The sequence below is a fragment of the Schistocerca serialis genome, chromosome 11 (genome assembly GCF_023864345.2).
Source record: "Schistocerca serialis cubense isolate TAMUIC-IGC-003099 chromosome 11, iqSchSeri2.2, whole genome shotgun sequence".
Classification (NCBI taxonomy): domain Eukaryota; kingdom Metazoa; phylum Arthropoda; class Insecta; order Orthoptera; family Acrididae; genus Schistocerca; species Schistocerca serialis.
Genome location: NC_064648.1, coordinates 57,700,421 through 57,726,926, shown reverse-complemented (window position 1 = coordinate 57,726,926; position 26,506 = coordinate 57,700,421). Strand labels below are relative to the sequence as shown.

Sequence of the window (26,506 nt, the reverse complement as noted above, 5' to 3'; positions counted from 1 at the left end):
CTGTAGCAAACATATTCGAGAACAATGTCCCGTTTTGAGATATGAGAGTGCCAGATATATGGTTCACCTGTGGGTGTGATCCGACGCAGGTGTGTGGGTGAATGGAAAGACTTGATGCCGAATAATGGACATCATTTCTAGCAGGTAGTGTAACACTAGATATCTGAAAAGCTTGTGTACATTTTTTTATGACTTCAATCAGCACATCATCTACTACTACTGCTTGTATTCCTTCTCAATCAGTCATTGCCTATAGCTCAGTAGATATATCGCAGAGCCCTGATATGGAATCGAGTCACAATACATTAAATGTACTATAGAAATATCTAGTTGGGGTTGGGTGAGGGGATCGCAAATACTGCTTACATACCATGTCCCTTACGCGAATCACTTTCAAAATTCACTGATCTTAGAACGAGGTTGCATTGTGGGCTTCGAGTAACTGGAGAGCTGGTCTATTAATATACACTCCAGTGATCACTGTCTTGGCATTTGTCTTGATAGAAAAAACCACATCATTCAGAGGTAATGTCGTACCTTGATTTATAAAGCTGCGAATTAAGAAAAACTACCCCATACATGTGAAGAATACCAATTTAATTAATTTGCGTAAATTTTTATATCAGTGTGGTGTTAGCAGTACAGTAGTGAATGGGAGGGAGGGCATGAGTGGGTGACATGGAGCACAACAGCAGGTTAAGTGCAGAACACTAGGTTAATTTGCATATTTTTACGTAAAACGCAGTATAATATTTTAAGGGGGTGTGTAGCAAAGAAGAATGCTCCAGAAATGGCGTTCTAAAGGATGTGAAATTCGACAAATGTACCAGGAAATGGTAGGAGGACATAACTAATTACTTAATTTGATATCAATGGCAGTAGAATATTTTAAGGAAATGGGTGTGACACAGAAAACCACTTAACAGCACAATAGTTTAAGCGCTGACAAAGGCCCAAACATTAGGTTAAGACACCGAGAGTACAGTGCCAAACATTTGGTTATGCATCATGTTTGCTGCATGTAATTACTTCTTACAAGACCTACGTGTTTCCAGACAGCAGGGAATGATGAGCAAGGGAAATCCAACCCCCACAAATTGACTTTCTTTTATAAATAAATAATATACTCTTGAATTTCCTGTTATGAGATCTTTCCTCTCCACCAATTTCCATATATTCCATACAATGCCTTGAATGTGCTAAGTTGTTTAAATAAACAATTTTCCACAAAATGTCTAAATTGTTTGACCAGTATTCCATACACTACAATCGAATACCCTCCAAATGATAAATCAACTGAGTCTTTTTGCCATCAATTCCTAGGAAGGGGTGGCGGTCTGATGAGTTAGATTAGAGGAGGTGCCCTTTCTTACCACCATGTTCTTAGGTTAGTAGAGGTTGCATTGTCCTGATGGAATTTGAACTTCCCGCCAGGGAGGCGTGGCGGGGGGGGGGGGGGAGGGGGAGTGTGGCCCTTTCCCACCAGAGAGGTTAACTAATTGAACAATTTTATTAAGTAGTCAATCATATTGATAAGTGTGAGAGAGGGCCTATTCTAATAACTCAGACCTGAAAGTGTACCTGTAGCTGTGAGGGAAACGGGGTTGTGGGGGAGATGGTGGGGTGGGCAGGGGGGTGGGGGTGGGGAGCAATAGGTTAAGTTTAAGTGGCTGTCAATCAAAAGGAAATGGGGGTGACATGGAAAAGCACTTAACAGAACAACAGGTTTAGTACCTGTCAATCAAAGGAGAACAGTAGGTTCGCCCCTGATGTAGGCAACCTGCGATAACAAAATGGTCAATCACTCCCTTCGTGAGAGAGGAATCGAGTCAGAGGGGTTGGGGGAACAATAGGTTAAGTGTGGTCATATGGAAAAGCACTTAACAGAGCAATATGTTACATACCTGTCAATCAAAGGAGAACAGGTTCGCTCCTGTGTGCATATCTACCCCTGATGTAGGCAACCCACAAGATGGCTCTGAATCTGTCTTGCCCCTCTACTGACAACACTGACCATTTCTGTCCTATATCATTTCTGGTGGTATGTAATTGTGTCTTTTTGGTAACATAAGCAAAAGAAGGGAATCACTGAGGTCAAACAATGTATAAAGGCCTGTGCGCATCCGTAAAAGATAGTGTTATGCATGTAGCAGAACAGCGACAGTGTGACGTACTACGAATTGCTTCTCTAAGATGTAAACTTCAGTGCTGCAATTTTTACTGTCAGCAACTGAGACATCTTGCAGACGCAGTCCAAGAACAACGACCAGGAAGAGTGCGTGAAGTAAGGCTATTCGAAGATAACAGTCGCCGGCTAATTGCTAGACTGACAAAAAACACTATAAAGGAATTGGGCTGGGAAGTCATTCAGCACGCACCTTATTCACCTGATCTTGCGACCTCAGATTTTCACATTTTCCGCTCTCTTTCGAGCTATCATCAAGGAACTTTCTTTCTGGATGAAAATGAACTCCAAACATAGCTCGACAACGTGTTCGTCTTGAGACGTGATTTCTACAGTCGCGGAATCGAAACGATAACGCAACGTCGTCAGAGTGTAAATAGTGAAGGAGAATAAATTATCGATGGCTAAAGTCTCTGTTACGTGTATCTGCAGTACTTATGGAAAAACGCTATGAACTCATGCACCAATACAATATATCCAACGAGCTCAAGACACCATGCTTCCAGGAGTTTGAGTGGTACGGGTCTAGAGAGTGGCTGCTTCTCATAATATTGCACCAGGTCATACATAGACACGTTGGCTTCGACCTGACCGCCACTGTCAGAAGCGAGTGTAATTTCAGAAGTGGCCTACAGCAAATAAAAAGTAAATGACGTGATTTAAAAATGAAATAAGAAAGTATGTTAAACTTCTAGAAGCGAATCTGAGAAGTACAGCGAGGTACAACTCTCTCTCGTACTGAAAATAAGCTCGCACAAGGATAAAATTTTGATCCACACATCCTGCTGGTATGCAAATAGCAGAAGTATCAGTTTGGAACCATTAGATCAAGGCATTCATCACATAAACCTTTCCAGTTTCAGGAATGTAGTTCTTAATTAAGCAATTAGGTTTTAATTTTTTTCGAAATTTGGTCTTATGTTTTGCGAATTTGGGTTCTGTTTTCCGCCAATTTCGGAGATATTTTTGCTGAATTCTGTTTTTTTTTTTTTTTTTTTTTTTTTTTTTTTTTTTTTATAAAGTAGATGTCATTTATTGCCACTTTTAGTATTGCTGAACAATTCAATAATGCGTTGTCTACTTCTGGTTCTTATGCAACCAGATATTCGGTGTAGCACTGATAGGTTGAGTTGTTGGATGTCGTCCTGAGGGATATTGTGCGAAATTCTGTCCAACTGGCCGGACAACACGGAGTGATGGTCTGGTGTGTCATTTCTTTTCGTAGCAGGACTGCTTTGATTATCATCCACGTCGCCCTTACAGCTCAGCGGTATTTCGACTGTTTCTGTCCCCCGTAATGTTCCTCTTCATGGCAAGCCATCCTGGGCTTACATTTCAGCCAATAATTCGTTTCCTGCTCATGACGAGAGTTTCTACTGCTAATCTTCGTACATGCCAAACCATACCTTGGCCAGGAAGGTCGCCGGATCTATCCCAACTGATAACACTTGGACCATTACGTGTAGGCTCCTCCAGCCAGGTTTTAACGATCTGACGCACCAACTGGACAGAATTTCACACGAAATCCCTCAGGAGGACATCCAACAACTCAATCAATCAGCGCTAATCCGAATAACTGGTTGCATAAAAGCCAGAGCTAGACTGACGCATTATTGAACTCCTCAGTTTATGATACTCTCTTGAATAAATTATCTCGTTTTTTTTTAATACATTTCCTTGTCTGTACATGTACAGAACGTCTACCAATTCCATCCTGTTTGGATAACTCCTTCATGGTGCGTCATTTTCTTTTTTTACTCACAGACTGTACATCTCTAATAGGAACGACAGGGATAAGTTAAGAGAAATCAGGGTTCGTACAAAAACATTCAGTTTCCTCTTACTCCATTTGACAGGAAAACAGGAAAGTGGTGACTAGAAGTCGTACATGGTACCCTCCACCATGCACTGTATTACAGACTGCTTAGTATGTATGCAGATGAAGGTAAGTCGATAAGGTCCATTTTCCCCCTTTCTGAAATGATTTATTTCTTCATTTCTGATGTCACCTACTCGTCCAGAGATCTAACAGATCCTGACAGTTTTCACTGATTGGCTATAACAGAACATAATGGAGCCACTGCCAGCCACAGTACAGGTGCCGACGTGCTGTCCCCCTGGAAGATGACAGGCTCCCACATCATGAAGAAGGTACTGCGATTCATCAGTCCGTGTAATGTTCTGCCACTGTGCCAATGCCCAGTGCCTATGCTCACATGTCCATTCCAGTCATAGTTCCCAATGTCGTGATGTCAAATTTAAACGTGCTGGAGTCGTCGGCTGCTGGGCGCACTCTGTGTTCAGGCGCACTTGTGCTTTTCCGAGCATCTAAGACTGATGGTTATTTCTGCCACAGTTCCCCTACACAGTTCCTACGATGTCCAACGTCTGTAATGAGACGTGTCTGCGAAATGGCTTCACCTTGGTTTCGCCATCTGTGGAAGACGCTCACCACACCATTTCTCGAACTCCATACAAGTAATGTAGTTTCCGAAATGCTCATCTCGAGCCTCTGGGCCATCACAGTCTACCCTTGGTCACACTCAGATAGATCGTGCACCTTTCCCATTCTACACACGTACAGCACACTCACTGATACTACATGCACCATGTGTGTGTCTGACTAGCAGTCATTCCTCGCCAGTTGACACTCCTGGATTTATATTGATAGTAGGTCGGTGGTCATACTGTTCTTGCTGATCAGTGTATAATATAATGTGGTGTGATTCAATGTTTAGGAAGAAGGTGCTAGAGAAGACCAAGTCCATGGTCGCCCACATCGCCTATCCTGATGAGTTGCTGGATGACAGCAAGCTGGACCACTTCTATGAGAAGGTAAGTCATGACAAATCAATATGTAAACATATGCATTGCCTGTAAGTGGAACCTCAGTATTGTCTACACATCTTGTTTGTTCAGCAATGCTTGTTTTATTCTGATCTCTCTGTACCAGCTGACAATTATCTTTCGGCATAACGATGTTTATATACAAAATTAAACTTCCTGGCAGATTAAAACTGTGTGCCAGACCGAGACTCGACCTTGGGACCTTTGCCTTTCGTGGGCAAGTGCTCTACCAACTGAGCTACCCAAGCACGACTCACACCCCGTCCTCACAGCTTTACTGCTCCCAGTACCTCGTCTTCTAAGGTTTCATATCAGCACACACTCCGCTGCAGAGTGAAAATCTCATTCTGGAAACATCCCCCTGGCTGTGGCTAGGCCTTGTCTCCACAATATCATTTCTTTCAGGAGTGTTAGTTCTGCAAGGTTCGCAGGAGAGCTTCTGTAAAGTTTGGAAGGTAGGAGACGAGGTACTGGCAGAAGTAACGCTGTGAGGAGGGGGCGTGAGTCGTGTTTGGGTAGCTCAGTTGGTAGAGCACTTGCCCGCGAAAGGCAAAGGTCCCCAACTCGAGTCTCAGTCCGGCACACAGTTTTAATCTGCCAGGAAGTTTCGTATCAGCACACACTCCGCTGCAGAATAAAAATCTCATTCTGAAATACAAAATTGTTTGAATAAAACGTCCTTGCTACAGCAATAAATAAAAAACTTTCCTGCTTCATGTTTAAAATATTACACACATGCCTGCTTGGCGGCTGTGACTGTTTATAATAATAAAGCACAGTGCCCAGTTAGGACTTTTTTGGATTTCCCGACATCTTAGCTTAGGACAAATGAGCCATCTTTCACTGCGATGTCATAAGAATGGCCCTTGGTAGAGGATGAGATGGAGAAAATTCTGTGATTGTCCCAGAACTGACCTTGGGGTGGAAAAGGGCTGGGATGACCTTGATCTGGTGGGGAAGGATAAGTGGAGGGGGCGAATCCTTTGTATGTTTCACGACTAATAGACACCCACTACTGATGTTCAGTCATGCATGAAGGCTCTTCTGCACCCCATATTCGAGTCTTGTAGAGGTTAACCTTTTGATTCTGTGGAAGACTGCATCACTAAAACGTAGATGTGCAAAAAGATTTTCTTTCGCCATAGCTCCATCGTTGTACATCTGAAATAGCGTTGAACTCCTATTTTAATTATGTAAAGATTCATTTTAAGCTTCGTTTTACGGATACGCCAAGTACTTGATGTTGCATTTCTTTCTCCCTACTGGCTCCATGCATCATTTTCATGGACTGGGTTAGAACGAAAGGCGAATCCTCCCAAGGTTTTTGCTGATACATATGACTGTCTAGTTCTTTTTGCTTTGCTCAAACATCTTGTTTCTTGAAATTGCCGAGTTTTCCTGCGAATGCTGTTGGCGTTTGGAGGTGCTGACAAAATCTTCTCTACACTGTGTCACCATATCGACAGTTGAAAAAACTCTTAATACACAGAATTCCTTGTGTTAATGACCCACCATATTTACTTACAACAACAAATTTTTCACTTGTGCCACACCACACTTATGTGGGTTTCTGATTCACTGTACATGGGCAATGATCGAAACTTTAAAATATCTTTCACATTCTCTGTAATTGGTACCGATATATCCCAAGCAGATATATATGTTTGCACTACTCTCTTTCAGCTGACCTGTAAATGTGTAGTGATAACTGTTTATGATGTATGCAAAGGGTGTCATGGGCATGGAGTATACATGGGGGATGTGACTGACACTTCAGAATGTCAATTGATTGGGGCCGGCTGCCAGCCAATCATAGATGTTTCTTAGGCGCCATGTTCTCGCAATGTAGCTTATTTTGTGCATTCTACCACGCATAAAAAATTGTAGAACTCCAAAGGGTGGCAGCACAGTCGTGTTAACAGATAGGGGAGGCTTCGACAGCTTAAATTCTGGTATTATTGCAGGTGGAGCGCCGACACACACTACACATTTGTGTGATAATGTCTGGTATGTTAGAGTAGTTAACACCGACCTGTATTTAGTGCACGAAAGTGGGTTTACCAAACTTGATTATTAACTCTTTCACTGACAAAGTGAATATTCCATAATTTGAATCGAGAATAGCTGATACACGAGAAAATTGCAGCGAAGCAGCTGGCTTTCATACATATTATAACAGTGTATGTATACATGTATGTACATAAGTATGTATGCGTATATGTACACTTATATCGTTGTACAATACATAGTTAGGAAATATGACGTCATAAGCACTGATCTGCATGAGAACGAAACTGCAGGGTGAATGTCACTAAATATACCATTTAAACATGCGTAAAAATATGTGTGACATGCACATATGCAGGCTACACCAAGGATAAAAAGCTTCTAAGTCCTTGCATCAGTTTGAAGCAAACTTGATGCACATATCATTATCTGGAAAGGATTACTGTGGAGCTAGTAAACAACAATCTCCTATTGGTATGGGGATGATAACATCGAAAGAGAAGGGTGAGGAAGAGAGGGACAAACAAAGAGAGGGAAAGAGGAGATGGACACAGATAGGGGGAAAAGGAGATGGAAAGACAGAGGAGAAATTGACATAAAACAAAGATTACAATATGGGCTAAGAAGGGGAGAGGATGAGATGAAAGGAGAAAGATGAGAGGAGGAGATGGACAGTGTGATGGAGGAAGAGGAGATGAATTAGAGGGGGAGTAGGTGATGGACATAGGGGTAAGGATCAGTTGAACAGAAGGGCTGGAGGAGATGGATACAGACAGGGGGATGAGCAGATAGAGAGAGAGAGAAAGGCAGGACATGGACAGAAAGTGGAGGTGTAGGAGATGAACAGAGAGAGGGGAATACAGGAGATGGGCAGAGAGAGGGCAGAAGGGCATGGACAGAAAGTGGGGGTGTAGGAGATAAAGAGAGGATAGGCGGAGATGGACAGAGAAAGGGGGACGTAGGAGATGGACAGAAAGAGTGGCATGAGAACATGGACAGAAAAGGGGGTGTAGGAGATAAAGAGAGGAGAGGAGGAGATGGACAGAGAAATTGGGAAGTAGGAGATGGACAGAAAGAGGGGCAGGACGACGTGGACAGAAACTGGGAAGGGAGCAGATGAACAGGTAGAGGAGATAAGAGGAGATGGACAGAGAAATGGGGTAGGAGATTGGCAGAGAGAGCGGCAGGAGGGCATGGACAGAAAGAGAGGGTGTAGGAGATGAACAGGAAGAGCGGAGAGGAGGAGCTGGACAGAGAAAGGGGCAAGCAGGAGATGGTTGAAGTGTGGTATAAATTCATACTGGAGCAATGTCAGCTACTCAGCTTGTCACTTAATAGAGAGAAGCCTTCTAGTCCAGATACGATGTCAGTTAGGTTCCTTTCAAATTACAAAAACTCATACTTAACAATCATGTACAACTGCTCACTCAGTCAAAGAACTGTCCCTAAAAACTGGAAAGTGGCCCAGGTCACACCAGTACTGAAGAAAGCATGTAGGAGTAATCCGCTGAATTATAGACTCATATCACTGACATCTATTTTCAGTAGGAATTTGGAACGTATACTCTATTCGAACATTATGAATTACATCAGAGAAAACGATGACTTGACAAATAGTATTAATGCAGAAAAGATCGTTCTTGTCCTAGACAACTACCTCTTTATTAGCATGACGTAATGAGTGCTATCGACTCAAGATCTCAAGTTTATTCCATAGTTCTGCATTTCCAGAAGGCTTTTCAAACCATTCCGCAGAAGGGACATCTAATCAGATTGCATGCCTATAAACTACCATCTCAGTTATATGGCTGGATTCGTCATTTCCTATGAGACAGCTCACAGTTCACAGTAACTGATGGAATGGTGTCGTGTAAAACTGAAGTCGTATCTGGTGTTCCCAAGACAGTGCTATACGCCATCTGCAGATCCTGATCCATATATAAGGATTAGGAGACAAACAAAGCAGCCATTTTTTAGACATCATTCTTCTGACTGATTTGATGCGGCTCGCCTCGAATTGATCTCTTGTGCCAAGCTCTTCATCCCAGAGTAGCACTTGCAACCTAAGTTTTCAATCATTTGCTGCATGTTTTCCAAGTGTTTACCCTCTGAATCTCCCTCTAGTACCAGATGTCCCATCATCTTCTCCCGTCCTCCTGTCGGTGTTTTGCATATATTCCACCCATTCTGCGGAGAACCTCCCCATTCATTACCCTGTGAATCTACCTAATTTTCGACACCTCAAATGCTTTTGTTCTTTTCTGTTCCGGTTTTTCCACAGCCAATGTTTCACTACCGATCTTTCACTATCATACAATGCTGTAATTTGAACGTGCATTCTCAGAAATTACTTTCTCAAATTAAGATCTGTGTTTGATATTAGTGGACCTATCTTGCCCATGAATGCCCTTTCTGTCAGTGATAGTCAGCTTTTTATGTCCTCTGTCAATCATTGTTCATTTTGCTGCCTAGGTACCAGAAATCCTTAACTTCATTTACTTCGCAATCGACAATTCTAATGTTAAGTTTCTCACTGTTCTCATTTATGTTAATACTCATGACCTTCACCTTTCTTCGGTTTACTCTCAGTCCATATCCTGTACTAGTTAGACTGTTCATTCCATTCAGCACATCCTGTGATTCTTCTTCATTTCCACTCAGGACAGCAATGTTGTCAGCGAATGTTATCATTGATATCGTTTCACTTTTAATTTTAATTCAACCCTTGAGTCTCACTTTTATTTCCGTAGTTGTTCCTTCGATACATAGATTGAACTGTAGAGTCGAAAGACTACATCCCTCTCTTACACACATTTTCTACATCTACATACATAGTCCGCATGCAGTCGTACAGTGCGTGATGGAGGGTATCCTGTAGCACTATTAGTCACTTCCTTTGCTGTTTCAAAAAATCGCAAACAGAGCGAGGGAAAAACGACTGTCTGTGCGCCTCCATGCTGGCTCTAATCTCTTAAATCTTCCTGGTCCTTATGCGGAATGTACGTTAGTAGCAGTGGGATCGGTCTGCAGTGAGTTTCAAATGCCGGTCGTCTAAATTTTATCAGTGCCACTCCTTTAAATTTTCTCAGTAGTGTTCCTGGGAAAGAACGTCTCCTTCCCTCCAAGGATCTCATTTGAGTTCCCGAAGCATTTCCATAATACTTGCATGTTGTTCGGACATAACTGTTAAAAGTCTAGCAGCCCGCCTGTGAATTGCTTCGAGTTCTTCCTTTAAGCCAATGTGGTGCGGATCCTGAATGCTCTGCGAGTACTGAAGAATGGCTCGCACTCTTGTTCTATATGCCAGTTATTTTACAGATTAACCACGTTTTCCTAAAATTCTCCCAAAAAAATAAGTCGAGCATTTGTCTTTCATACTACAATCCTTACTAGCTTGTTCCACCTCACATCGCTTAGCAACGTTGCGCCTAGATATTTAATAGATGTGACTGTGTGACTGTGTCAAGCGTGACACTACTAATGCTGTATCCGAACATCAAGGGATTGTTTTTTGTACTCATCCACACTAACTTACATTTTCCTACGTTTAGAGTTAGCTTCCATTCATCGCACCAACTAGAAATTTTGCGTAAGTCATCTTGTATCCTAGAAACATGGAATTTCCCTCTTGCTCTTCAGTGGTTTTCAGGACCTCATGCGAGAAAAGGGCAAAGTGAGCTTTGCACGAGTGATGCTTTCTGAAACCGTATTGATTCGTGGAGAGAAGCTTTCCCATCTCAATAAAATTTATTATTTTCGAACTAAGAATATATTCAAGAATTGTGCAGCAGACTAACGTTAGGGACAGTGGTCTGTAATTTTACTGATCCGTTCCTTAAGCTGTCTTGTATACAGGAGTAACGTCCGCTTTTCACCAGTCGCTTGGGACTTTGCCGTGGCGATGACTTGCCATTGCCGTAGAGAACTCACGGTATAACCGAAGTGGTATTCCATCCGGACCTGGCAACTTATTTGCCTTCAACTGTTTCAGTTGTTTCTCTGCGGCAGGGATGCGAATTGCTATGTCCTTCGTACGGCAGTCCGATGGTCAACCGACGGTATGATTTACGATTCTCCTGCGTGAATGGCTTCTTAAACTCGATGTTTAAAACTTCGGAATTCCCTTAGCTGTCTTCAACTGCCACAGAAGACTCGTGAACGAGAGACAGCAAGGATGCATCAGGACAGCTTAGCAACTTCACATAGAGCCACAATTTTCTCAAGTTCTCGGCAAGATCGTTTGCTACGACATGAAGCTGATAGTTGTTGCATACTTCGCGCATTGCTTATATGGACGCACTAATTTCTGCTAACTCTTACCTGTCGTCATTTGTGTGTTCTCTTTCGAATCTAGTGTGCAAGTACTCTTTCAGAATTTCCTGAATTTCGTTGTCAGACCACAGAGGTCTTTTCCATCTTTAATCCACTAACTAGGCACATATTTCTCCAGAACACGATTTACAATCCGCCTAAACATTGCTTTTAAATCCTCTTCGTGTACTCAAACTGGAAATAAATGATGTCAGCTCTTTCCCTAAGTGGGACGTTAGCGACTTCTTGTCCGCTCTGTCTAGCAGAAATACTCTCCCGTAGCCTTCTCGGTTGACTTATTAACCTTAGTAACGGTAGTTGCTATAACGAGGTCATGATCACTGTACTGACACCGTCTACGGTCAGGTCTCTTTGTGGCTACCAAGGTCTAAGATATCTCCATTGTGTGTGGGCTGTCAAACTAGTTGCTCAAGACAGTTTTCGGAAAACGTGTTCAAAAGCACTTTTGCACGTATGTCTTCCTGTAACCCTGTGCAGTGAATCCGCAGACGTCCCACTCTATACTCGGTTGGCTAAAGTCCCCTCCAACTATCATTGCATGATCTGGGTATTTTCGCGCTACTGACCGTCGACTTTCTGTGAATTATCCTAGAACTGTCACAGCGGAATCAGGTGGTTGGTAAAAACATCCAATAATTCACTAGATTTCGGTTAGGTCACCAGGTAACTACACTGTCACATTCAGATTCGACCTCAATAACCTTTTTGTCAACTACAATGAACACTCCGCTACCCCCCCCCCCCCCCCCCCCCCAAATCTATGGTGTCTAATTCGTCTTTTCAAAATAAATTCCATGAATTGCTTGTGCGAGTATCAGCCTTCCAGTCCTATTGGTCCCTCTTGGTTCTTGTGCATATGGACTTTCCCTATAGCTTACCCCTCTTTCTCTCCACATTTCGTATATGTTACACCGTTTCATATTGTAGGACGCTTCTTCCAGATCGACAAATCCTATGAATTTGATTTTTTTCAGTTTTTCTTCCGTTATCAGCCGTAATGTCAGAACTGACTCTCTGCTGCGAGTTGATGATCATCTAACAGATTCTCATTTTCATTTTCCCTTCATCTTGTCGGTAACTGGGATGCATGAGCTGTCAAGTTAACTGTTCGATAATTCTCGCACCTGTCGGCCCTTGCTATCCTCGCAGTTGTGTGGATGATGTTTTTCGAATGTCTGATGGTATATCGCCAGTCTCAGCACACCAACGTAAATAGTCGTTTTGATGCCATTTCACCCGATGATTTTAGAAATTCCGATCGAGAATTATCTATTTCTTCTGCGTTATTTGCTCTTAAGTCCTAAAAAGAACTTTTAGAATCTGATTCTAATGCTTGAACACCTTCCTCTTCCCTATCGACTCCTGTTTCGTCTTCTATGACGTCATCAGACAAGTCTTCCCCCTCATAGAGGCTTTCAGCGTACTCTTTCCTCCTATCCGTTCTTTACTCTGCATTTAAAAGTGTAGTTGTCATTGCGCCCTTAGTATTACCGTTCTTGCTTTTATCACCTTAAGCTGTGTTGATTTTTCTGTATCCTCAGTCAGGCCTTCCGACAATCATATATTTTTCGATCTCTTCATATTTTCCATGTGGCCATTTCGTCTTATCTTCCCTGCACTTCGTACATGAGTTCTATTTCTATATTTCTGAATTTCGCTGAACGTTTTTGTTACTCCTTCTTTCAACGATGAACTGAGGTATTTCTTCCGTTACCCATGGTTTCTTCACAGTGACCTTCCTTCTATCCACGTTTTTTTTCTTTTGAACTTGTGTGATTGCCCTTTTTAGAAATGTCCATTCCTCTTCAACTAAAATGCCTACAGGGCTGTTTATTGTCGCCTCAGAGAAGTTCCAGCGTGTCTCCTCACTCTTTAGTACTTCAGTACCTCTCTTTGCTTACTGATTCTTTCTTACTAGTCTGTTTTAAACTTTAGACTACTCACACTTTAGCCTACTTTTAATCAGTACTAAATTGTAATCTGAGTCTATATCTGCTCCTTACAATCCAGTATCTGATTTGGAAATGTCTGCTTGATCATCATCCAAGCTAACTCAAGTCTTCCAATATTCCTGGTCTTTTCCAAGTATATCTCATCCTCTTGTGATTCTTGAACAGATAATTCGCTATTACTAGCTATTTGTTGCAGAATTAAATTAATCCTTCTCCTCACTCATTCCTACTGCAAGCCCATATTTTACCGTAACTCTTTCCCTCGCTTCTGGGCTTACAACTGGATTTCAGTCTCCCATGACCATTAGATTTTTATCTTCCCTTACGTACTGAATTACCCATTTAATATCCTCATACAGGTTATGTATCTCTTCATCTTCTGTTTATGATATTGGCATGTATACCTGAGCTATTGTTGTCAGTGTTGGATTGCTATCGATGCTGATGAGAACAACCCTGTCAGTGAACTATTCACAGTCTCTCTCTGTCCTACCTTCCTATTCATAACGAAGCCCCCATTAGACTATTTTCTGCTGCTGTTGATATTATACTGTACTCATATGACCGCAAATCCTTTTCTTCCTTTTGTTGCCCTTCACTGAAACCCACAATACCTGGACTGAGCCTTGGAATTTCCCTTTTCGGATTTTCTAGCTCCCCTCTGGCATTCAATCTTCTGACGTTCCATATTATGGCTCGTAGAAAGTTACCCAGTTACTGGTTGTTCAGTCATTTCCCCATGGTCACCATGTCTTCGGTAATCCTCTTCCAGAGATCCAAAGGGGTGACTAATCCGGAATCTTTTGCATATGGATAGACCATCGTCACACTGTTACAGTTACAGACCTCTCAAGTCTTGTGGATGCACATTACGTGTCTTTCACGCAGTGGTTTCCACTGCCTTCTTCATCTTCATGCCGTTGATAATTCCTGATTCTTCCGCCTTTTAGGGGCAGTTTCCCTACCCAAGGGCAAGATGTGACTTCTTATGCTGGGAGTCTTCGGCTGCCATTTTCATTCTAAGTTCAAATAGCGGCTATGATCCTACCTGGGACTCAGGATGTTTTGATTACTAGACCAAGGCGCTACGCCTAGACTGTCATTTACTGTCGCATAAATTCATCGTAAGATCAAAACCAATTGCAAAATGATTTAGACAAGATATCTGTATGGTGCGAAAAGAGGCAGCAGATGTCAAATAATATAACGTGTGAGGTCACCCAAACAAGTACTAAAAGAAGACCAATAAATTTTGTTTACATGATAAGGAACGATAACATGGATAACGTTTTTGGGAAAGTGAACCAAACACTGCATTTTATCGACAGAATAATTAGAAAATTCAGTACGTCTAGTGACCATACTTACATATTTTTGTGGGGTATGAGGTATGATTGATAGAAGACATTAGAAATTTTAAATAAGAGCAACCTGTTTTGTATTATCGCGAAATAAGAGAGACAGTGTCACGTATATGATACAAGGGTTTTGGCTCGCACTCATTGAAACAAAGGCGCCTTTCATTGCGGCGAGACCACCCACTTTCTCCTAGAAATGGGGATATATTTTCTGGTCGCCCATCTACATAGAGAGAAATGACCTTCATAATAAAATAAGCGAAATTAGAGCTCACACGGAATGATTTAAATGTTGGTTTTATCCTTTGTGCTCCTCAAGAATGGAATGGAAGCGAAATAGATCGAAGGTGGTTAGATGAACCAACTGCAGGGGACTTAATTGCGAATTGCAGAGTAGTCTCATGAGGAAGCACATGGAGGTATTTATTTTCTAAATAAAATGCACCTTTTCTTGCTTCACTGTATTTTTTTATTTCTCCCAGACACGTTTCGCCTTTTTCACTTTGAGGCATCACCAGTGGGATCTAGAATAATACAAACTTGTTTTGATACGTGTTATTTGTACAGTATAAAGCAGTTCACTCTATTTTTATATGTTTCATAATCTACAAGTGTATCAATCTAGATCCCACTGATGATGCCTTTAAGTGAAAAAGACGAAACGCGCCTGAGAGAAATAAAGTACAGTGCAGCAAGAAAAGGCTGTTTTTGTTCACAAAACAGTTATTTCTCTTCTTGCTGCTAACGATGGCCACGCGAACAAACTCGTAGATGGAAGTGTTTGAGTCTGTCACACAGTAACAAAATTTATTCATAGTGTAATGTGTACGGGTTCATGGTTCTTCTGAGTAAGTCAATGCATACTTTAATTCTGATGCTTCATTTCTTTCGTAAATACTTAATGTAGTAGGTACGTAATGCTTTACCACACTGACGTTGGGTGACTAAACAGAATCTGTGATTTCATACTTTCATTGATGAAAAATTTTGTTACAAATCGTAATCAGCGTTGCAGGGCCATATTCGTCTATTCATTAGCTCTAAAGAACAATAAATTTTTCTATTTATATTAAACTGCAGTTGCTCCAAAATCTCCATAATGAAACAGTCACAAGCAGAGGGCAGAAAGCGAAATGGTCACCTTTTCCTGTATGGTCTTTTGTAAACATCCATGATCGTTGACTAGTGATACTGGGATACTGGAAATATCTGTCGGCGTAGGTGACACATTTCATAAAATCTTTTCAATACACAGTTTCAGAGACGTTTTGCAGCAGTGTTAGTAGATCATATACTACGTAGGATCTCGTGGCAGGGAGTAATCCAAACCAATCACACAAAGAAAAGAAAAGCGATCCAGTTACTTTGTTAAGAAGATGATGAATGAATATCTTTCTTCGTGAAACTGAATTGGATCATTACCCACCATAAATTTCTACATAGGAGATTATAAACCCACTTAGAAAACTCTTGAAGTGTTTAATGTGAATAGTAAAGTACTGTGTATGTCTGCACTTCTCCAACATAAAGTAAAGTTGTCACAAACTTTGTGCAGAGAAAAAACTTGTAGTCGTTTGCAATACTTTTTACTACTACAACTACTGTCTTTGTTACTAGTTATAGTTATAACTAACAAATATGTTTTTAATATTTCTTTCATGTTGCATTATGATATTTTTATTATTAACTCACATTCAATATTTTATCGTGTTTTCGCTATATTTTACGTCTGCTCAATGCGTGACAGTTAATTTGTTTTCTTTATTCTACTCAATGCTGATATTCTTTCACCTCCAGTGTTTCAAAAAGTGGCTCAGTTGTCAGCTTTGAGGTGCAATTCTAGCTCTTGTATATTTCCACTCTGCCATTGTTCTATGCAGTTCCCTGTGACATATGTCTCAGGAGACCAGATTCATGGCGTGATGTTGTCTTCATCCCGGTCTTCGCCACATTTTTCTTCCCAGTAAGAACACAATGTCTACTGAGAGGTCAATTTGTGTGCCAGTCACATTTCTCCTTTATTCAAAAGGCGAGTGTATTCAAATCTAAATATCTTGTCTGGAAAGATGTTTTTAAGTTAATTTTTCCCATTATAGTTAGAAGAGGGGCAGTGGCCTTCTCAGTAGTTGCAGGGGCAACAGTCTGGATGATGGACTGACCTGACCTTGTAACACTAACCAAAACGGCCTTGCTGTGCTGATACTGCAAATGGCTGAAAGCAAGAGGAAACTACAGCTGCAATTTTTCTCAAGGGCATTCAGCTTTTACTGTATGGTTAAATAATGATGGCGTCCTCTTGGGTAAAATATTCCGGAGGTAAAATAGTTCTCCATTCGGATCTCCAGGCGGCACTACTCAGGAGAACATTGTTATCAGGAGAAAGAAAACTGGCGTTCTACGGATCGGAGCATGGAATGTCAGATCCCTTAACCGGGCAGGTGGGTTAGAAAATTTAAAAAGGGAAATGGATGGGTTAAAGTTAGATATAGTGGGAATTAGTGAAGTTCGGTGGCAGGAGGAACAAGACTTCTGGTCAGGTGAATACACTTTTATAAATACAGAATAAAATAGGGGTAATGCACGAGTAGGTTTAATAATGAATAGGAAAATATGAATGTGGGTAAGCTACTATAAACAGCATAGTGAATGCACTATTGTGATACGAAGCCCACGCCTACCACCGTAGTACAAGTTTATATGCCAACTAGCTCCACAGATAACGAAGGGATTGATGAAATGTATAATGAGATAAAAGAAATTATTCAGATACTGAAGGGAGAGGAAAATTTAATAGTCATGGGTGACTGGAACTCGATAGTAGGAAAAGGAAGAGAACGAAACGTAGTAGGTGAATATGGAATGGGTGTAAGGAATGAAAGAGGAAGCCGCCTGGTAGAATTTTGCACAGAGCATAACTTAATCATAATGGTAAGACAGAGATTTAGGAACCAGGTTTTAAATTGTAAGACATTTCCATGGGCAGATGTGGACACTGACCACAAGCTGTTGGTTATGAACTGTAGATTAAAACTGAAGAAACTTCAAAAAAGGTGGGAATTTGAGGAGATGGGACCTAGATAAACTGAAAGAACCAGAGGTTGTAGAGAGTTTCAGGGAGAGCATAAGGGAACAATTGACAGGAATTAGGGAGAGAAATACAGTAGAAGAAGAATGGGTAGCTCTGAGGGATGAAGTAGTGAAGGCAGCAGACGATCAAGTAGGTAAAAAGAAGAGGGCTAATAGAAATCCTTGGGTAACAGAAGAAATATTGAATTTAATTGATGAAAGGAGAAAATATAAAAATGCAGTAAATGAAGCAGGCAAAAGGGAATACAAACGTTTCAAAAATGAGATCGACAGGAAGCGCAAAATGGCTAAGCATGATGGCTAGAGAACAAATGAAAGGATGTAGAGGCGCATATCACTTGGGGTAAGATATATATTGCTTACAGGAAAATTAAAGAGACCTTCGGAGAAAAGAGAACCACTTGCATGAATATCAAGAGCTCAGATGGAAACCCAGTTCTAAGCAAAGAAGGGAAAGCAGAAAAGTGGTAGGGGTACATAGAGGGTCTATACAAGGGTGATATTCTTGAGGGCAATATTACAGAAACGAAGAGAATGTAGATGAAGATGAAATAGGAGATAGGATACTGTGTGAAGAGTTTGACAGAGCATTGAAAGACCTAAGTCGAAACAAGTCCCCAGGAGTGGACATTCCATTGGAACTACTGACAGCCTTGGGAGAGCCAGGCCTAACAAAACTTTACCATCTAGTGAGCAAGCTGTATGACACAGACGAAATACCCTTAGACTTCAAGAAGAATATAATAATTCCAATCCCAAAGAAATCAGGTGTTGACAGATGTGAAAATTACCGAACTATCAGTATAATAAGCCACTGTTGCAAAATACTAACACGAATTCTTTACAGACGAATGGAAAAACTGGTAGAAGCCGACCTCGGGGAAGATCAGTTTGGATTCCGTAGAAATGTTGGAACACGTGAAGCAATACTGACCCTACGACTTATCTTAGAAAATATATTAAGGAAAGGCAACCGTACGTATCTAGCGTTTGTGGACTTGGAGAAAGCTTTTGACAATGTTGACCGGAATATTCTTTTTCACATTCTGAAGGTGGCAGGGGTAAAATACAGGAAGCGAAAGGCTATTTACAAATGGTACAGAAACCAGATGGCAGCTATAAGAGTCGAGGGTCATGAAAGGGAAGCAGTGGTTGGGAAGGGAGTGAGACAGGGTTGTAACCTTTCCCCGATGTTATTCAATCCGTATATTGAGCAAGCATTAAAGAAAACAAAAGAAAAATTGGGAGTAGGAATTAAAATCCATGGAGAAGAAAGAAAAACGTTCAGGTTCGCTGATGACATTGTAATTGTCAGAGACAGCTAAGGACTTGGAAGAGCAGTTGAACGGAATGGAAAGTGTCTTGAAAGGAGGATATAAGATGAACATCAACAAGAGCAAAACGAGGATAATGGAATGTAGTTGAATTAAGATTGGTGGTGCTGCGGTAATTAGATTAGGAAATGAGACACTTAAAGTAGTAAAGGACTTTTGCTATTTGGGAAACAAAATAACTGATGGAGAGGATATAAAATATAGACTAACAATTGCAACGAAAGCGGTTCTGAAGAAGAGAAGTTTGTTAACATCGAGTATAGATTTATGTGTCAGGAAATCGTTTCTGAAAGTATTCGTACGGAGTGTAGCCATGTATGGAAGTGAAATGTGGACGATAAATAGTTTGGACTGGAAGCGAATAGAAGCTTTCGAAATGTAGTGCTGCAGAAGAATGCTGAAGATTGGATGGATAGATTACATAACTAATGAGGAAGTATTGAATAGAATTGGAGAGAAGACAAATTTATGGCACATCTTGACTAGAAGGAGAAATCGGTTGATAGGGCATATTCTGAGGCATGAAGGGATCACCAGTTTAGTATTGGAGGGCAGCGTGGAGGTTAAAAATCGTAGAGGGAGACCAACAGGTGAATACACTAAACAGATTCAGAAGGATGTAGGTTGCAGCAGGTACTGGGAGATGAAGAACCTTGCGCAGGACAGAGTAGCATGGAGAGCTTCATCAAACCACCCTCTAGACTGAAGACCACAGCAAAAGTTACCGTTAGAGCCATGACTACTTCACATTCTTAAAATGTAAAGGAAAAACATGTGCTTTTGCTCACAATTCTATACTTTAGAAGAAACAACTCCCTGAAGCCCCAATCGTCAGATACTTACCATATTACTTTGTTGTTATTTGTACATGCCGATTCCCACCGCGCACATTTCATAAATATAGTGTAATGATGAAACAAATGTGTCAAGAAATAAGTACTACAAATAATCGCTTACACCTTCTGTTTCATGCTACAGACGTAACCTAAATACGATTTGCACTATAATAACGAAGATGTTGCACATTATTCTGGTGTTTCTTTCAAATCTTAAAATTTGAAATACCTGTACATGCTGATAAAAATTAATATCTCATAGAATAATTATATATACAAAGATACATTTTTTTCTACCCTGAGACTTGGCTATAGTTATGGTGATTGTTTGCAGTATGTTTCAGACATGCAAACACCATTACAAATATCAAATTCAGTTGTTTAAAACAAATGCATGAGTAATGTTTTTAAGGAAAACCGGTCTGTCAATATTAATCGTCTTAGAAGTAAATATTCTCAGTGTAATAAGGCAGCATAAATCACTCAACAAAAGCAAGGCCTTTTGTCCAGATTGTATGCCAGTCAGGTTCCTTTCGAGGCATGCTGATATTATTATCGCTCCATACTTAGCAAACATGTGTAACTGCTCGCTCGTCGGAAGACCCATACTTAAAGACCGGAAAATTGCACAGGTCACACCAGTACCCAAAGAAGGAAATAGGAATAATCCGCTGAATTACAGACCTATATCACTAACGTCGATTTGCAGTACAATTTTGGAACATATACTGTCTTAAAACATTATGAATCACCTCGAATAAAACGATTTACTGACAAATAGCCAGCGCAGATTTGGAAAATATCGCTCTTTTGAAACACAACCAGACCTTTATCCTCACAAAGTAATAAGTGTTGTCGATAGGGAATGTTAAACTGATTCCATACTTTTAGATTTCCTGAAGGCTTTGACACCGTTCCTCGCAACCAACTTCTGATTAAATTGGCAGAACACATACTAAATGTAAAAGGTATATTAAAGAGATTGCTTGCTTTATGCTTGTCCGCCCTCTTCTGGAGTATTACTGTCTGTTGTGGGATCCGCATCAGATAGGTTGACGGAGGACATTGAAAAAGTTCGAAGAAGAGTAGGTCGCGAAATAGGGGAGGAAGTGCCATGAACATGATACGCGAACTGGGGAGGCAATCATTAAAACAAAGGTGTTTATCATTGGAGCAGGATCTTCTCATAAAATTCCGATCACCAACTCTCTGCTCGATATGTGAAAATATTTTGTTGGCACCCACACACACAGAGAAGTGATCATCACAATAGGAAAGGAGGAATCAGAGCTCGCACAGAAAGATTTAAGAGTTTGTTTCTCCAGTATGCTGTTCAAGAGTGGAATAGTAGAAAAATATCTTGAAGGAGCTTCAATGAACCCTCTGCCAGGGACTTAATTTTAAACTGCAGTGTAATGATCTAGATGTACACTCGTCAGACAGAACATTATTATCACCTACCTAATAGCCCGTATGTCCACCTCTACACAGATAACAGCTGTGACGCGTTGTGGCATAGAAGCAGTGAGGGCTTGGTGTGTCGCTGTAGGGAGCGGGCACCACATCTGCACAATCAAGTCCCCTGACTCCAGTAGATTCCGGGGAGGCGGGCGAAGAGCTCTGACGCCGTGTTCAACCACATCCCAGATGCGTTCAACTGGGTTCATATCAGGCGACTTTGGGGGCTAGCACTACAACTGGACCTCACCATTGTGTTTCTATAACCATTCCTTCACACTCCTGGCCTTGTGACATTCGCATTGTCTTGTTGAAAAATGCCATTGACGTCGGTAAACATGATCGTCATGAAAGGGTGTACATAGCCTGCAACCAGTGTACGATACTACTTGGCCATCGTAGTGCCTTGCATGAGCTCCACCGAACCTATGGATACCCATGTGAATGAAACTTCCTGGCAGATTAAAATTGTGTGTCGGACCGAGACTCAAACTCGGGACCTTTGCCTTTCGCGGGCAAGTGCTCTACCAACTGAGCTACCCAAGCACGACACACACACATTAGTTCTGCATGGTTCGCAGGAGAGCTTCTGTAAAGTTTGGAAGGTAGGAGATCTGGAAGGTAGGAGACGAGGTACTGGCAGAAATAAATCTGTGGGAACGAGGCGTGAGTCGTGCTTGGGTAGCTCAGTTGGTAGATCACTTGCCGGTGAAAGGCAAAGGTCCCGAGTTCGAGTCTCGTTCCGGGACACAGCTTTAGTCTGCCAGGAAGTTTCACATCAGCGCACACTCCGCTGCAGAGTGAAAGTCTCATTCTGGAAACATTCCCCAGGTTGTGGCTAACCCATGTCTCCGCAGTATCCTTTCTTTCAGGAGTGCTAGTTCTGCATGGTTCACAGGTCAGCTTCTGTAAAGTTTAGAAGGTAGGAGATGAGGTACTGGCAGAGGGAAAGCTGTGAGGACGGGGCGTGAGTCGTGCTTGGGTAGTTCAGTTGGTAGAGCACTTGCCGGCGAAAGGCAAAGGTCCCGAGTTCGAGTCTCGGTCCGGCACACAGTTTTAGTCTGCCAGGAAGTTTCATATCGGCGCACACTCCGCTGCAGAGTGAAAATCTCATTCTGGACCCATGTGAATGCTCCCCAGAGCATAATGGTGCCGCCGCCAGATTGCCTCCATCCTGCATTGCAGGTCACAAGGAGCTGTTCCCCTGGAAGACGACGGAAGGTTCACAGGTATGATGAAGAAGGGGTTGATTACACCGTGCAGTGCTCTGCCACTGTGCCAACGTCCAGTGCGAATGGTCACGTGCCCATTTCAGTTGTAGTTGCCGATGTCGTGATGTTAATATTTACATACGAACGGTTCATGGCCTCTGGAGGCCCACTGTTATGAATGTTCGGTGCACTGTGTGTTCAGACACACTTGCACTCTACACAGAATTAAAGTCTGATGTTAGTTCCGCCACAGTTCGCCGCCTGTCCTGTTTTACCAGTCTGCCCAGCCTGCGACGTCCGACATCTGTAATGAGGAGTGGCGGCCCAGTCCCGGGATGTCTGGACGTGGTTTCACCTCGCTTTCACCACCACAGCACTCCTCGAACACCCGACAACTCGTGCAGTTTCCAAAATACTCATGCTTAGCCTTGGTCAAACTCAGACAGATCGCATGCCTTCCCCATTCTATTCACGGACAGCAAGCTCACTGATAATAAATGCATCACATGTGTGTGTGAGTAACAGTCAATCCTTGCCATATGACACTGATATCGCCTGGGTGGATTTATATTGATAGTTGATCGGTGGGCATAATGCTCTGGCTGATTAGTGTAGACGTAAATGTAATATGGAACATCGGTGTTTCACAGTGAAACTTATTAGTTAGCAAGTCTGTGCAGGTGGTAACAGAATTAGGACAAGTAACTGAAAAAGTACAAGGAAGATAGGAAGAAGACCTTCATACAAAAGACCACTCTTCTAAGTAAATGTCCTACATGGGCCAAAGTTAATGGATTCATGCAGAAGAAGAAGAAGAAGTAATAAATAGATTTATATCAGGCAGCTGCATTATCTGTAAAGGTCTCATCATTAGCAAAAAAAAAAAAAATTATTCGATCGATTTGGGCAAACGTGGTTCAAGGAACAGGGTTCAAGTTTGCCACGCGGGATTAGCCGAGTGGTCTGAGGCGATGCAGTCATGGACTGCGCAGCTGGTCCCGGCGAACGTTCGAGTCCTCCCTTGGGCATGGGTATGTGTGTTTGTCCTTAGAATAATTTAGGTTAAGTAGTGTGTAAGTTTAAGGACTGATGACCTTAGCAGTTAAGTCCCATAAGATTTCACTCACATCTGAACATCAGAACATCTGGTTCAAGATTAATGAGTTATGCACCCATCAGTTCATTATTAAAACTGCTCTGATCAATAACGTTAAAAGAAGCAGCTGTTTGGAGCGTTGATAAAGTGCCATAGGATAGGTGCAGGATATACTACTCTGTGTAAGACATGGATGATCGTCTCCCATTGGAAACTTTGAAACTAAGTTAAGAAATGTATTATGTGATGTTTCCGTTACATTTCATGTGGCACTGATTGTGGGGTGGTTACAAAACCATATGAGAATGGTAGCTGCCAATTAGTAGTCTTGCAAAGGACAGATGGCGTTGTCTTGTACAAAACACACCACACGGATTTGGTGAATTTTTGGTCTGTGTATACAGGTATCTGAAGTGAAACTTAATTGCTAACCATTTGGGGACAAGTGTGTGACAGGGCAGTTCTACTCATACAGTTCTCAGTTCTTACAAATCTATTGCAGTTTTCCACCTTCCAGTGGGGGATCAAAATCGTCAGACATCCTTAACTCGAAATGGGGTTTCGTTATCAGTTAATCTACTCGCAGTTAATATTCATTTCTTAGTAAGGATAGTATTCGTCAGTGAAATGTAATGCCAATGAAGTTACGCAACAGTTAGTAACTTAACTTTTGAAACTGCCGGTTTATTGGCACTTCTGGAAAGAAAGACACTCTCATACTCTCGTGCGATCAGCAAATTCCGTGTAAAATTTTGTGTGTGTAATGGGACCTTCTTTTTTTTTTCTTTGGTCATCAGTCTACTGACTGGTTTGATGCGGCCCGCCACGAATTCCTTTCCTGTGTTAACCTCTCCATCTCAGAGTAGCACTTGCAACCTACGTCCTCAATTATTTGCTTCACGTATTCCAATCTCTGTCTTCCTCGACAGTTTTTGCCCTCTACAGCTCCCTCTAGTACCATGGAAGCCATTTCCTCATGTCTTAGCAGATGTCCTATCATCCTGTCCCTTCTCCTTATCAGTGTTTTCCACATATTCCTTTCCTCTCCGATTCTGCGTAAAACCTCCTCATTCCTTACCTTATCAGTCCACCTAATTTTCAACATTCGTCTATAGCACCACATCTCAAATGCTTCGATTCTCTTCTGTTCCGGTTTTCCCATAGTCCATGTTTCACTACCATACAATGCTGTACTCCAGACGTACAGCCTCAGAAATTTCTTCCTCAAATTAAGGCCAGTATTTGATATTAGTAGACTTCTCTTGGCCAGAAATGCCTTTTTTGCCATAGCGAGTCTGCTTTTGATGTCCTCCTTGCTCCGTCCGTCATTGGTTATTTTACTGCCTAGGTAGCAGAATTCCTTCACTTCATTGACTTCGTGACCATCAATCCTGATGTTAAGTTTCTCGCTGTTCTCATTTCTACTACTTCTCATTACCTTCGTCTTTCTCCGATTTACTCTCAAACCATACTGTGTACTCATTAGACTGTTCATTCCGTTCAGCAGATCATTTAATTCTTCTTCACTTTCACTCAGGATAGCTATGTCATCAGCGAATCGTATCATTGATATCCTTTCACCTTGTATTTTAATTCCACTCCTGAACCTTTCTTTTATTTCCATCATTGCTTCCTCGATGTACAGATTGAAGAGTAGGGGCGAAAGGCTACAGCCTTGTCTTACACCCTTCTTAATACGAGCACTTCGTTCTTGATCGTCCACTCTTATTATTCCCTCTTGGTTGTTGTACATATTGTATATGACCCGTCTCTCCCTATAGCTTACCCCTACTTTTTTCAGAATCTCGAACACCTTGCACTATTTTATATTATCGAACGCTTTTTCCAGGTCGACAAATCCTATGAAAGTGTCTTGATTTTTCTTTAGCCTTGCTTCCATTATTAGCCGTAACATCAGAATTGCCTCTCTCGTCCCTTTACTTTTCCTAAAGCCAAACTGATCGTCACCTAGCGCATTCTCAATTTTCTTTTCCGTTCTTCTGTATATTATTCTTGTAAGCAGCTTCGATGCATGAGCTGTTAAGCTGATTGTGCGATAATTCTCGCACTTGTCAGCTCTTACCGTCTTCGGAATTGTGTAGATGATGCTTTTCCGAAAGTCAGATGGTATGTCGCCAGACTCATATATTCTACACACCAACGTGAATAGTCGTTTTGTTGCCACTTCCCCCAATGATTTTAGAAATTGTGATGGAATGTTATCTATCCCTTCTGCCTTATTTGACCATAAGTCCTCCAAAGCTCTTTTAAATTCTGATTCTAATACTGGATCCCCTATTTCTTCTAAATCGACTCCTGTTTCTTCTTCTATCACATCAGACAAATCTTCACCCTCATACAGGCTTTCAATGTATTCTTTCCACCTATCTGCTCTCTCCTGTGCATTTAACAGTGGAATTCCCATTGCACCCTTAATGTTACCACCGTTGCTTTTAATGTCACCAAAGGTTGTTTTGACTTTCCTGTATGCTGAGTCTGTTCTTCCGACAATCGTATCTTTTTCGATGTCTTCACATTTTTCCTGCAGCCATTTCGTCTTAGCTTCCCTGCACTTCCTATTTATTTCATTGCTCAGCGACTTGTATTTCTGTATTCCTGATTTTCCCGGAACATGTTTGTACTTCCTCCTTTCATCAATCAACTGAAGTATTTCTTCTGTTACCCATGGTTTCCTCGAAGCTACCTTCTTTGTACCTATGTTTTCCTTCCCAACTTCTGTGATGGCCCTTTTTAGAGATGTCCATTCCTCTTCAACTGTACTGCCTACTGCGCTATTCCTTAT

The 26,506-nt window shown here is 41.6% G+C and overlaps 1 protein-coding gene across 1 annotated transcript in view; it reads left to right on the top strand.

Annotated features, from left to right (window-relative positions):
• Positions 1-26,506, top strand: part of LOC126426850 (neprilysin-2-like) — a 285,437-nt gene that overhangs the window by 221,175 nt on the left and 37,756 nt on the right. Inside the window, exon 11 of the mRNA XM_050088871.1 lies at positions 4,924-5,020. Within this exon, the coding sequence (XP_049944828.1) occupies positions 4,924-5,020 (97 nt within the window). The remainder of the gene's footprint in view (positions 1-4,923; positions 5,021-26,506) is intronic.